Raw genomic sequence first — 14884 nt, 5'->3', positions numbered from 1 at the left:
ACTGTCATAATACAAACTAAAAACAATAAAATATTAAATGAACCTAATGTAAGAAAGATAAGATAGTATAAGTCTCTAAATAGGAGAACTCTTCATCAGGTTAGTAATTCACTTAGAAAAGATTACCAGAAAAAGGAAAAAGAATTCACAAAAATAAAGCAACTTTAAGTGGGTCAACTAAATGAATTTTAAATTCTAGTTTTAGTGACTGATTGAATTAATAACTAAAGTTAGACTTACATTTCTTCTGAAATACTCTTACATTTCTTCTGCAGTACCCTTAAAATGACTCAGGAAAAGGTCAGTTTTCATTCCAGTCCCAAAGAAAGGCAAAGCCAAAGAAAATTCAAACAAATGCACAATTGTACTCATCTCACACACTAGCAAAGTAATGCTCAAAATTCTCCAAGTTAGGCTTCAACAATATGTGAACTGAGAACTTCCAGATGTTCAAGCTGGATTTAGAAAAGGCAGGAGAACCAGAGATCAAATTGCCAACATCCACTGGATCATCGAAAAAGCAAGAGAATTCGAGAAAAATATCTGCTTTATTGACTACGCCAAAGCCTTTGACTGTGTGGATCACAACAAATTGTGGAAAATTCTTAAAGAGATGAGAATACCAGACCACTTTACCTACCTCCTGAGAAACCTGTATGCAGGTCAAGAAGTAGCAGTTAGAATCGGACATGGAACAATGGACTGGTTCCAGATTGGGAAAGGAAGTACATGAAGGCTGTATATTGTCACCCTGCTGATTTAACATCTGTGCAGAGTACATCATGCAAAATGCCAGGCTGAATGAAGCACAAGCTGGAATCAAGATTGCAATAAGAAATATCAATAACCTCAGATATGCAGATAAACCACCTAACCTTAAGGCAGAAAGTGAAGAGGAACAAAAGGACATCTTGATGAAGGTAAAAGAGGAGAGTGAAAAAGCTGACTTAAAATTCAGCATTCCAAAAACTAAGATTATGGCATCCGGTCCCATCACTTCATGGCAAATAGATAGGGAAACAATGGAAACAGTGACAGACTTTATTTTCTTGGGCTCCAAAATCACTGCAGATAGTGACTCCAGCCATTAAATTAGAAGACTCTTTCTCCTTGGAAGAAAAGCTATGATCAACATAGACAGCATATTAAAAAGCAGAGACATTACTTTGCCAACAAAGGTCTGTCTAGTCAAAACTATGATTTTTCCAGTAGTCATGTATGGATGTGAGAGTTGGACTATAATGAAAGCTGAGTGCCGAAGAATTGATATTTTTGAACTGTGGTGTTGGAGAAGACTCTTGAGAGTCCCTTGGACTGCAAGGATATCAAACCAGTAAATCCTAAAGGAAATCAGTCCTGAATATTCATTGGAAGGACTGATGCTGAAGCTGAAGCTCCAATACTTTGGCCACATGATGCAAAGAACTGACTTATTAGAAGAGACCCTGATGTGGGGAACGATTGAAGGCAGGAAGAGAAGTGGACGACAGAGGACAAGATGGTTGGATGGCATCACTGACTCAATGGACATGAGTTTGAGTAGGCTCCAGGAGTTGGTGATGGACAGGGAAACCTGGTGTGCTGCAATCCATGGGGTTGCAAAGACTCAGACACGACTGAGTGACTAAACTGAAAGTGAAAGTGGCTCAGTTGTGTCCTACTCTTTGTGACCCCACGGACTATACAGTCCATGGAATTCTCCAGGCCAGAATACTGGAGTGGGTAGCTGTTCCCTTCTTCAGGGGATCTTCCCAACCCAGGAATCAAACCCAGGTCTCCCACATTGCAGGTGGATTCTTTACCAGCTGAGCCACAAGGGAAGCCCAAGAATACTGGAACAGGTAACTTAGCCCTTCTCCAGTGGATCTTCCCAACCCAGGAATCGAATCAGGGTCTCCTGCATTGCAGGTGTATTCTTTACCAACTGAGCTATCACGGAAGCCCGACTAAACTGAACTGACCCATAAAATGACAGTCTGCTTTAACAGTTTTTAAATGAAATACTGTGCATAATACTTATTTACAGATATAAAATTAAATCCTAATGGAAATAAACTGTTGATTTTTCAGTTAGTAGAAATTGAAGTCAGCCTGCAGAAATGAAAGATTAGTGGACCATTCTTCACATGAGATTTTCTTTTCATCAGTAATACAGAATAATATTTCAACAGCAACTAATGAAGTCTGCTATATAGAGAACCCATCACAGTCAACATACAGTTTCAATTGATTTTCAAGGTTTTCCATTTTAAAATTTAACGGATCATGTAAGATCTTCTCAAACAGCCTTCGTGAATAACCTTTAAGAAATTGTTCACATTTCTTTAGCAAAAGCCAAATATAAGGACTAAACATTACTGTGGGTTCCCTCCTCCCTCATCTATATAAAGTGAAAGTGAAGTTGCTCAGTTGTGTCCAACTCTTTGTGACCCCATGGACTATAGCCTACCAGGCTTCTCCATCCATGGGATTCTCCAGGCATGAATACTGGAGTGGGTTGCCATTTCCTTCTGCAGGGGATCTTCCTGACCCAGGGATCAAACCCGGGTCTCCTGCATTGCAGGCAGATGCTTTACCCTCTGAGCCACAGAGAAGCCCATCTATATAAGCAAGGTATTAAAATAGCACAGAATATGAAATTTACCCATAAATTTACAAAGCAAAGTAATTGTAATTTAAGGCAACCAAACTATCTGTTCTTACTGACACTTTTCACAAAATATAGCACTAAAACTGCCAAAAGTTGAAACACACCCAGATAATTTTGGGAGAAGATAATAGCTACTGTTCTAGTAGTATCTTCTATACTTTTGCATGTTAGCATGCTTATGACCCCATGCCTCATTTTTAACTATTTTAATTCTAGTAGTAACATTTTAAACATGTAAAGTGGACCAGTATTTTAATTAATGTTTAAATCATGAGGGCATATCATTTTTACTAGTAAGAAAATGAAAATATATCCATAAGATAGTATTTAATAAATTAGACTTTAAAATAGAAAGTTGACCCTAGTAAAAAATAAAGCTATAATAAGCCATTTTCAGAATGAGGACATGTTTTTAATTAAGGGGAAAACTGTCATTTTGTGATCTATAGGTTTTTCTATAAATTTAGTGTATCATGTGTTTTATGTGTTCATTAAACCAAAACATTCTACTTTTTAAGACAATCTTGCAGATATTCATATATAATTTGAATTTAAAATTTTCTGTTTAGAAAATTAAAAACTGACTTTATTAATGTCATTTAAAAGTTGCAGCCAGTTAACCATGTACACATTGTTAAGTGTTTATATAAATAAATATGAGTATTGTTCCTTATAGATTTACAGAGTATTTTTGTTTATTCATTAATTTTTTTGCTGTTTAAGGAATTTTTATTAGATTTAAAGAATTTTTTCATCCAAATTACATTTCCTTGCTTCATCATCAATTCTGTTATTTAAAACAGAAGCAACTATTTCACAGTAAAAAATTATAAAATTAGAGGAATGCTTAAAATTTTGTGTTTTGCTGAAAATTATTTCTCCCAGGGTTTTATAGAACAATCCTTGTTTTTATATTTTACTAATTTCTTTCCCAGTTTTGTGTGTGTTTGTGGCTGATGAGTGTTTGGGGGGTTTTGTTCTTGTTTTAATTTCTATTGGGATATCCAATGATAACATTTACAATGTTGTGTTAGCTTGTACTGTACAGCAAAGTGAATCAGCTGTTCAGTTCAGTTAGGCCGCTCAATCATGTCCGACTCTTTGTGGCCCCATGAATTGCAGCATGTGAGGCCTCCCTGTCCATCACCAACTCCCGGAGTCCACCCAAACCCATGTCCATTGAGTTGGTGATGCCATCCAACCATCTCATCCTCTGTCGTCCCCTTCTCCTCCTGCCCTCAATCCTTCCCAGCATCAGGGACTTTTCTGATGAGTCAGCTCTTCGCATGAGGTGGCCAAAGTATTGGAGTTTCAGCTTCAACATCAGTCCTTCCAATGAGCACCCAGGGCTGATCTACTTTAGGATGGACTGGTTGGATCTCCTTGCAGTCCAAGGGACTCTCAAGAGTCTTCTCCAAAGCCACAGTTCAAAAGCATCAATTCTTCTGTGCACAGCTTTCTTTATAGTCCAACTCTTACATCCATACATGACTACTGGAAAAACCACAGCCTTGACTAGACGGACCTTAAACTGTATGTATGCGTATATCCCTCTTTTCTGGATTTCCTTTTCATGTAGGTTGTGGCTGATGATTGATTGGCACTTGCTGCTATATCATCATCACTAGAGCCAGAAGTCCCCTGTATTCTTTTCATTGTCGACTCACAATTTTTAAATATGCAGTGTGTTTCATTCACCCCATCATTATTTTTTTATTTTCAAATTGTCCCAAATAATGGCCCTTGGGTCCCTTCACACTTGTTTCTGCACTCTTAGGACATGGTACCATAATGTTTGAATGTTTTCTTCCTTTCAGGCGTAACAAGCTGTCTAGATTTATATTGCATTTTCCCTACTCCAGACCTGGAATCAACTATTCTCCAAAAGACACTGATATCTTTCCATGAGGATAGGTATGTTGAAAAACAAAGTCTGGAGACCAAAGATGTTCACTATTACTAGAGTATCATTGCATCTAGACATCCACAGTAAACATTGCTAAGGAATATATGTTTTAGAAATCATTATACTTTTAATACAAACTATAGAATAAAAGCAGTGCTTTTTAAATATTATTGATGATTTTAGAATATAATTCATAGCACTGGTTATATTTAGTCAAAATCCTTTCAGTGCTGATTAATGAGGAGAACAAGTGAGTGTTATATAAAGAAAATATAATTCTAGGACATAGACCTGAGTCAGCCATGGCTCAGATGGTAAAGAATCTTCCTTCAATGCAAGAGACTCAGCTTCTATTGCTGGGTTGAGAAGATTCCCCGGAGGAGGGCATGGCACCCCAGTGTCCTTGCCTGGAGAATCCCATGGACAGAGGAGCCTGGTGGGCTACAGTCCACAGGGTCGCAAAGAGTCAGACATGACTGAAGTGACTTAGCATGCCTGCACATGTGGCTAGCTTACATAGGACATAGGTCCCGTAAGATAACTAGATATGTTAAAGTTTCCTGTCATCATAGTTTCAAATCATTAAAAAAAAAGTAAAGCTATAAAAGATGAGATCAATTTGGTATTTCTAATTCAGATGTACCTTTATAAGGGCTTTTGCCTAACTTATCTTTTTTCTCTTATATTGAATATCTTGATTTTTAATAATATTAATATTAATTAGTTTCATCTTATAATATTAAAGTTTTTCAAAATTACAATACCAGTATTATTACTTACAATAAAATCATGAATGAAGTTTAAGATATTTTGTAGTTTATTTTGTTCCTGAACTATATCTCATCAAAGATATTCAGTAAGAGTACTGTATTTTAAAATCATTTGATGTAATTCCTAAAGAAAGTGTATGTATATATATGTATATATATATACATATATATACATACACTTTGATATACAGTTTGATTCATTTATTTCCATTTTCTTCCTGTTCTAAGATATCCTTTTAAACAAAATTTAAATACAGTTTTGGAATATATGGTTTAAAAGTCAAAACTGCATGAAGAGGCTTTTTGGGAGAACTCTTGCTTCTTTTCCTGTCCTTAAGAATTCCACTACACTTCATTTATTTAGTTTTTGGTTTCTTCTTCCAGTATTTCCTTTATCAAATATAAACAAATATATATTTATCTTTGAAATATATCCCCCTCTAATTATACAAATGGCAGCATACTTTTCTGTCCCACATCAATACATAGAAATTATCCTCATTTCTGTTTACCACTAAGTAGAACTGCATTGTGACTCTGTCATAATTGGTTTAAGGAGCCCTCTACTGATGATAGTTCTTTCCGGTTTTTTGCTATTATAAATAATCCCACAATGAATGAATACAAGCTCTGTGTGTGTGTGTGTGTGTGTGTGTATGTTTTCTGGGGTCATACCAAGAGCATTTATTTTCAAACTTTGAGATTTTTGCCAATCTGATAAATGACAGGTGGTATTTCAGTATAACTTTAAGTATCTGATTATGAGTGGGCATCCTTTCATAGGTTCAAAGGCTGTTTGCCTTTCTTTTTTTGGTAAACTATCTGTTCATTTCCTGTGTCCATTCATCAGATTCTGAGTATTTCTTTTTTCTATTTTAAAATATCTTTACATGGAGAAAATAACCAACTGTCTGTGATATAAATTACAGATATTTTTCCAGGTTTTTTTTTTTTTTTTTTTTGTCTTTTGCTAGTGGTGCATTTTGTTGTTGAAAGCAAAAGAGTTTTCTTTCATACAGTTGAATATACGCATCTTTTCTTATTTTCCATAACCCTGTTTCCAAATAAGGTCACGTTCTGAGAGACTGAGGGTTAGGATTTAACACATCTCTTGGGGGACACAATTCAACCATAATAAGTACCATTAAATAGCCTTTTCTGCCTGGACTTGGGGTATCTTTTTTTTTTTTTTTATCATATATTAACATTAAATTTCCATATATACATGAGTCTTTTTCTGGAGTTTTATTCTACTCCATTGATTTATTTATCTACTAACACCAGAATATTTTAATTTTAGTAGCTTTATAGCCCTTTTTCTTTTTGCAAAAATGTCCTCTTAGTAATTGTGCCATGAAAGTCAAAAGCAAAATCGAAGACATTGTATTACACAATTAAATAATCTATTCAGTAAAATTTTGCCTGCCAACTTAACATTTGATTTATTCTTGGTTCAAAGGATTTAAAAAGAGTTGCATTTGCAGCCTACTCTAAATATAAGCTAAAACAAACTTTTTCATAATCTGTCATTTCTTTTTAAATATAAAGGTAATAAATATTCATTTCTTGTCATCTTCTTATATGGCTTCACTTCATGAATTTTTTCAATCCCAGTTTTCCATATGTAATGAAGCCCTTTGATATCTTTCATACAAAGATGTCTGCTCCCCTCTGTGCCCAGTTCCAGGCACTGTAGAGTGCCCCAGGCAGCCCCAAAGTTCCCGTGCAGGGGTCTCCTCCCAGGCAGTCCCTCTGGTGCCTAGTGGTCTCCTTAGGCACCGCCTGTGGGACTTGAGCTTTGATAGCACCTTTCCTAGAGACCAAGCAGTTGGACATGTGAAGGCTCAGAGCCCTGACCATGCAGGTTCCCATTAATATGATGGCTGGGTCATTGCTGGACAAGACTCTGAGGCAAGACACAGCTGTTCTGATTCAAATGTAGGCTCATGGAGGAAACAGATCTGTGTCAAACAGGAGCCATGGGCAGTGTCTCTGCCATAGGTCTGAGCTGGGACTGCATAGTACACTGAATTCTAACCTTGCAGGAAGCATCCTTCCCTCCTTTCTCTCTGTGGGGGCTCTGTTCTATCTCTTCTCGACCCTAGAAGTTGCTTTTATTTCCTCCTGACATCCTGAGAGCATCTGAAATATTCTCCCACCACTCTGCCAAGGGTAGCCTCCCTAAATTCCTACATACATCCCATGGATAAGGTGTTAGCTTTAGTGTCTTAAAAGGGACAAAAATTGAGTTTTTAAGAGATATTACATTTTCTTTTCTTTGGAATATAGTTTTCCAGCATTTCTTTTTTTATTTTAATTCAGGCATAGTTGATTTACAGTATTTGTTTCAGATATAACAGCATAGCGATTCAAAACTTTAACACTCCCTTTATAATGATTATAAAATGTTGGCTATATTCACTGTGCTTTACAATAATCCTTGTAGCATATTTATTTTATACATATAGTTTGTACCTCTTAATCCCATACCCCTATCTTGCTCCTCTCTGCTTCCTTCTCCCCACTGATAGCCACTAGTTTGTGCTCTTTGTGAGTCTATTACTTTCTTGCTATATTCACTAGTTTACTTTATTTTTTTAACTCCACATATACATGATAATGTACAGTATTTGTCTTTCTCTGCCTGACTTCTTTCACTTTAGCATAATACCATCCAGGTCCATCCATGTTGTTGCAAGTGGAAAATTGTCATTCTTTCATGGCTGAATTGCATGAATGTACATTGCCTGTATGTACATTGTCTTTATCTCTTCATCTGTTGGTAGACATTTAGGTTGCTTCCGTATCTTGCCTGTTATAAATAACACTGCTGTGACCACTGGGGTATATGTATCTTTTCAAGTTAGTGTTTTCGTTTTTTTTCAGGTATATACCCGGGAGTGGAATTGCTGGGTTATATATATGATAGCTCTGTTTTTAGATTTTTGAAGGACCTCCATACTGTTTTCTACAGTGGCTGCACCAATTTACCTTCCCACCAATCATGTACATCCATTCTCTTTTCTCCACATCCTATTCAACATGTGTTATTTGTGGTCTTTTTTATGATAGCTGTTCTGACAGGTATGAGGTAATATTTCACTGTGGTTTTGACTTGCATTTCTCTGGTGATTAGTTATGTTGACCATATTTTCATGTGCCTTTTGGCTATCTACATCTTTGGGAAAATGTCTGTTTAGGTCTCCTGCCCACTGAGTTGCATGAGCTTTTTATGTATTTTTAATATTAACCCCTATCAGTCATATTATTTGCAAGTATTTTCTCCCAGTCCGTAGGTTGTCTTTTTGTTTAATCAGTGGTTTCCTTTGCTGTGCAAAAGCTTTTCAATTAGGTCCCATTTATTTATTTTTGCTTTTGCTTCCTTTACCATAGGAGACAGATCCAGAAAAGTATGTCTACAATTTATGTTAAGAATGTTCTGCCTATGTTTTCCTCTAGGGGTTTTATGGTTCTGGCCTTACATTTAGGTCTTTAATCAATTTTCATTTATTTTGTACGTGGTGTGGGAAAATATTCTAATTTCATTTTTTTACATGTAGCTGTCCAGTTTTCCTGGCACCACTTTTTAAAAATACAAATATAGTTAATTTACAATATTGTGTTTTATGTATATAGCAAAATAATTCTGTTTTACTTACATGTGTATATTTATACATAGAGCTGTTGTTCAGTCACTAATTCTGACGTGTCAGACTCTCTGCAACCCCATGGACTGCAGCACGCCAGGCTCCCCTGTCCTCCCGTCTCTTGGAGTTTGTTCGGATTCATGCCCATTGATCTCCTTTAGGATTGACTGGTTTGATCTTGCTGTCCAAGGGACTCTCAAGAGTCTCCTCCAGCTCCACAATTTGAAAGCATAAATTTTTCAGTGCTCGGCCTTATTTTCAGTCCAGCTGTCACATCTGTACATGACTCCTGGAAAAAACATAGCTTTGACTATACAGACCTTTGTCAGCAAAGTGATGTCTCTGCTTTTTAATATTCTGTCTAGATTTGTCATAGCTTTCCTTCCAAGGAGTGTCTTTTTTTTTTTTTTTTCCAAGGAGTGTCTTTTAATTTCATGGCTGCAGTCACTGTCTACAGTGATTTTGGAGCCCAAGAAAGTAAAATCAGTCACTGCTTCAACATTTTCTCCTATTTGCCATGAAGTGATGTGACTAGATGCCATAAACTCAGTTGCTTAAATGTTGAGTTTCAAGCCACCTTTTTCACTCTTCTCATTTACCATCGTCAAAAGGCTCCTCTTCACTTTCTGCCATTAGAGTGATATCATCTGCATGTCTGAGTTTGCTGATATTTCCCCGGCAATCTTCATTCCAGTTTCACCCAGCCTGGCATTTTTCATGAGGTACTCTGCATGTAAATTGAATAAGCAGGGTGACAATATACAGCCTTGATGTACTCCTTTCCCGATTTTGAACCAGTCTGTTGTTCCATGTAAGATTCTATCTGTTGCTTCTTGACTCGCATACAGGTTTCTCAGGAGACAGATAAGGTGGCCTGGTATTCCCATCTCTTCAAGAATTTCCCACAGTTTGTTGTGATCCACACAGTCAAAGGCTTTAGAATAGTCAATGAAGCAAAACTTCATATTTTTCTGAAATTCCCTTGCTTTCTCTATGAGCCAACGAATGTTGACAATTTGATCTCTGGTTCCTCTGCCTTTTCAAAACCCAGTACGTCTGGAAGTTCTTGGTTTATGTACAGCTGGAGCCTAGCTTGAAGGATTTTGAGCATAACCTTATTAGCATGCAAAATGAGCGAAATTGCCTGGCAGTTTGAACATTGTTTGGCACTGCCCTTATTTGGGCTTGGAATGAAAGTTGACCTTTTCCAGTCCTGTGGCCACTGCTGTGTCTTCCAAATTTGCTGACATATGGAATGCAGCACTTTCACAGCATCATGTTTTAGGATTTGAAATAGCTCAGCTGGAATTCTATCACCTCCACTAGCTTAGTTCGTAGTAATGCTTCCAAAGGCCCACTTGACTTCACATTCCAGAAAGTCTGGCCCTAGGTGAGTAACCACACCATCATGGTTATCCAGGTCATTAAGACGTTTTTTGTATAGTTTGTCTGTATATTCTTGCCACCTCTTCTTAATCTCCTCTGCTTCTGTTAGGTCCTTACCATTTTTGTCCTTTATTGTGCCCATCCTTACATGACATGTTCCCTTGATATCTGCAGTTTCCTTGAAAAGATCTCTAGTTTTTCCCATCCTCTTGTTTCCCTCTATTTCTTTGCACTGTTATTTAAGAAGGCCTTTTCATCTCTCCTTGTTACTCTCTGGAACTCTGCATCCAATTGGTTATATCTTTCCTTTTCTCCTTTGCCTTTTGCTTCTCTTCTTTCCTCAGCTATTTGTAAGGCCTCCTCAGACAACCACTTTGCCTTCTTGCATTTCTTTCTCTTGGAGATAGTTTTGGTCATTGCCTCCTGTACAGTGTTATAAACCTTCATCTATAATTCTTCAGGAACTATGTCTACCAGGTCTAATCCCTTGAATCTATTCATCACCTCCACTGTATAATCATAAGGGATTTGACTTAGGTCATGCCTGAATAGCCTAGTTGGCCTCAGTTTAAGCCTGAATTTTACAATAAGAAACTCATGATCTGAACCACATTCAGCTCCAGGTCCTGTTTATATTTATTTAACTACAATCAATATTTTATAGTAACCTTTAAGGGAAAATAATATATATAGATATGTATATTTATTTATTATATTTAAGAAAGTACAGAGGAGTCTGGCAGGCTGCTATCTCACAAAGAGTCAGACATGACTGAAGCAACTTAGCATACATGCATGCGTGTACATATATATTTGTGTGTGTATATATATATATATATATATATATTATATAAGGATGTATATATATATATATATATATATACATTTATTTCCCTTATAGGTTATTATAAAATATCCTATGATTATTAACTACATTACTATGATTATAGTTCCCTGTGCTATTTATTAGATCCTTGTTGTTTATCTATTTTATATGTAGTACTGTTTGTTGCTATTCCCAAACTCAACTTTTCATTCTTAAGTATGATATTAGCTATGGACTCACCATTGCTGTTGTTGTTTAGTCACTAAATCATGTCCGACTCTTTGCAACCCTGTGGACTTGGCCTACCAGGCTCCTCTCATTTATGGCATTTTTAACGTTGAAATATGTTTCCTCTATTGTCACTTTCTGGAGAGTTTTATCTTAAATATTGAGTTTTGTCAAAACCCTTTTCTACATTTATTGAGATGACCATATAATTTTTATTCTTCAGTTTGTTAATGTGCTATATCACCTTGATTGATTTGCAGATATTGAACCATCCTTTCATCCCTGGAATAGATCCCAGTTGATCATGGTGGGTGTCTTTTTAATGTGTTGTTTAATTGTCATGTGTATAGTGTATTTTAAGATCTGGTTGAGCCAGCTACCCTCAGTGCCTTTTTTTCCCCTAGTACTTTATGTGATTATTTATTTTCCTTGTGAATTTTGAGATGAACTGTTTAGATCCAGAACATAACTCTGGCATGTTACTCTGCTTGCATCTTGAGTATAGCAGTGTATAGTATTCAATCCAACATCCACTGCCGAAGGAAAGACATATAGAAGGAGTGTGTGGATCAAGGAACACAAATGCTTTTCATGAAGGAATGGACTAGGTGATGTCCCGTTGTCTCAGGGAAGGAATGACTATTACATTTAATACTATTGCTACTGTGTTAATTTATACATTATACTCCATTGGTAAGAGCATTGTTGTTAATGCCATTTTATTTTTTAATACAAGCTAAATATTCAGTTTTTGCTGTGCTTCTTCATATGAACTATTGTGAACTGAAATTTACAGATAAGGATTATTTACCATGTAGGAATATCTAGGTTATAGTAATTGTATGTAGCATTGTATTGAAGAATAATCTTCCATTAGTAAGCCATTTGCAGATTAAAAGCATTGTCCCTCAGTGCTGTATGTATGTTTTACAGAGGCCTTTAGAATTACAGAATACAGAAACTGGAAGACATGTGATGACCATTTGGTCTAACCTCATTCTTCCTCCAGATGAGGAAACTGAAGTCCAGATATATCGTTACCGCCACTGCCCCAGTCTGGGCCTCAGATCCACCTGTCTCAGCTGCTTTCTACTCAAATAACCCTCTGAACTTCAGAGGCCCTCACAGACGGCATCATTTTGATTTTCTATCCTCTCACCAACAACCTTCATTTGTATTTGCTTGTCTCCAAGTTTTATTTTTCTTTCCCTAACAGTATATTACTTAAAATTCTGTTGGCAACAATATGAATTCCAGTCAAATAGTCATTGGATGTGTACTGCCCCCTGGGTGGAATATAATTTGAACTACATAGTTTCTTTTGTCTGAGGGCACTCCCTACAGTATTCCTAACTATGGAATATACTGCCTCCCAAACCCAAAGAGGCCTGTGAGGTATTGTACTTCCTTCTTTGTGGTGGGAATGTGACATGCAATAATTTGTCCTTTATTTTAAACCTACTCCAGACTATTGGATCCCCCTAAAATCATTACTGATGTGGCAGATCCCTTAATCTTTAAAGAGTTTTTTCTTATTCTCAGGGATGCATGTGTCACAGATGTCCAGCATACTTACTACTTCTTAGTTAGACTGTTTGAACTGATCAATAAGTGAACATATATGCTATTCTATAGAATGTCCAGATGGTCCAGGTTTCTTTGGACTGTATTATGACATAGAGTAGAAGAGCCAGTATAGACTGCGTGGACTGTCAGGGTAAGCTGTTGTCCTTCCCATGAAAGTGAAGTTCAGTTCAGTAGCTCAGTCGTGCCCAACTTTTTGTGACACCATGGACTATAGCACACCAGGCTTCCCTGTCCATCACCGACTCCCAGAGCTTAATCAAACTCATGTCCATCGAGTTGGTGATGCCATCCAACCAGCTCATCCTCTTTTCCTCCTGCCTTCAATCTTTCCCAGCATCAGGGTCTTTTCTGTCAGGCATTTGGCATCAGGTGGCCAAAGTATTGGAGTTTCAGCTTCAGCATCAGTCCTTCCAATGAATATTCAGGACCGACTTCCTTTAGGATTGACTGGTTGGATCTCCTTGCTGTCCAAGGGGCTCTCAAGAGTCTTCTCCAACACCGCAGTTCAAAAGCATCAATTCTTCAGCACTCAGCTTCCTTTATAGTCCAACTCTCACATCAATACATGACTACTAGAAAAAACATAGCTTTGACTAGACGGACCTATGTTGGCAAAGTAACGTCTCTGCTTTTTAGTATGCTGTCAACATTGGTCATAGCTTTCTTCCAAGGAGCAAGCATCTTTTAATTTCATGGCTGGAGTCACTATCTGCAGTGATCTTGGAGCCCCAAAAAATAAAGTCAGCCACTGTTTCCATTGTTTCCCCATCTATTTGCCATGAAGTGATGGGACCAGATGCCATGATCATAGTTTTCTGAATGTTGAGCTTTAAGCCAACTTTTTCACTCTCCTCTTTCACTTTCATCAAGAGGCTCTTTAGTTCTTCTTCGCTTTCTGCCATAAGGGTGGTGTCATCTGCATATCTGAGATTATTGATATTTCTCCCAGCAATCTTTATTCCAGCTTGTGCTTCATCCAGCCCAGCATTTCTCATGATGTATTCGGCATATAAGCTAAATAAGCAGGGTGACAATATACAGCCTTGACGTACTCGTTTCCCGATTTGGAATCAGTCTCTTGTTCCATGTCTAGTTCTAACTGTTGCTTCTTAACCTGCGTACACATTTCTCAGGAGGCAGGTAAGGTGGTTTGGTATTCCTATCTCTTGAAGAATTTTCCACAGTTTGTTGTGATCCACACAGTCAAAGGGTTTTGTGTAGTCAATGAAGCAGAAGTAGATGTTTTTCTGAAATTCTCTTGCTTTTTTAATGATCCAATGAATGTTGGCAATTTGATCTCTGGTCCTTCTGCCTTTCTAAATTAAGCTTGAAGATCTGGAAGTTTATAGTTCACGTACTTTTGAAGCCTGGCTTGGAGAATTTTGAGCACTACTTTGCTAGCATGTAAGATGAGTGCAATTGTGCAGTAGTTTGAGCATTTTTGGCATTGCCTTTCTTTGGGATTGGAATGAAAACTGACCTTTTCCAGTCCACTGGCCACTGCCGAGTTTTCCAAATTTGCTGGCATATTGCAGCATCATCTTTTAGGATTTGAAATAACTCAACTGAATTCCGTCACCTCCACTAGCTTTGTTCATAGTGATGCTTCGCTAAGACCTACTTGACTTTGCATTCCAGGATGTCTCACTCTAGGTGAGTGATCACACCACCATGGTTATCTGGATCATGGAGATCTTTTTTGTACAGTTCTTTGTATTGTTGCCACCTGTTAATATCTCCTGCTTCTGTTAGGTCCATACCATTTCTGTCTTTTATTGTGTCCATCTTTGTATGAAATGTTCCCTTGGTATCTCAGATTTTCTTGAAGAGATCTCTAGTCTTTCCCATTCGCTTGTTTTCCTCTATTTCTTTGCATTGATCACT

At 37.2% G+C, this 14884-nt stretch overlaps 1 protein-coding gene across 2 annotated transcripts in view; it reads left to right on the top strand.

Annotated features, from left to right (window-relative positions):
* Window positions 1-12658, top strand: part of SLC9B1 (solute carrier family 9 member B1) — a 75227-nt gene extending 62569 nt beyond the window's left edge. The window contains exons 14-15 of one of the 2 annotated variants that reach the window (XR_011482525.1): window positions 4468-4564; window positions 11674-12658. Coding sequence is in view for 1 of the 2 variants with exons in the window: in XM_070452215.1 (XP_070308316.1) it covers window positions 276-284 (9 nt within the window). In the remaining variant the exon portion in view is untranslated. Of the gene's footprint in view, window positions 1-275; window positions 3324-4467; window positions 4565-11673 lie in introns of those variants that run through there. The other variant, XM_070452215.1, reaches the window with a different exon arrangement.
* The last annotated feature ends 2226 nt before the right edge of the window (window positions 12659-14884 follow it).

The sequence above is a fragment of the Odocoileus virginianus genome, chromosome 21 (assembly GCF_023699985.2).
Source record: "Odocoileus virginianus isolate 20LAN1187 ecotype Illinois chromosome 21, Ovbor_1.2, whole genome shotgun sequence".
Taxonomy (NCBI): Eukaryota; Metazoa; Chordata; class Mammalia; order Artiodactyla; family Cervidae; genus Odocoileus; species Odocoileus virginianus.
Note: the sequence above shows the minus strand (reverse complement) of the source record. Positions and strands in the feature narration are given on the sequence as shown.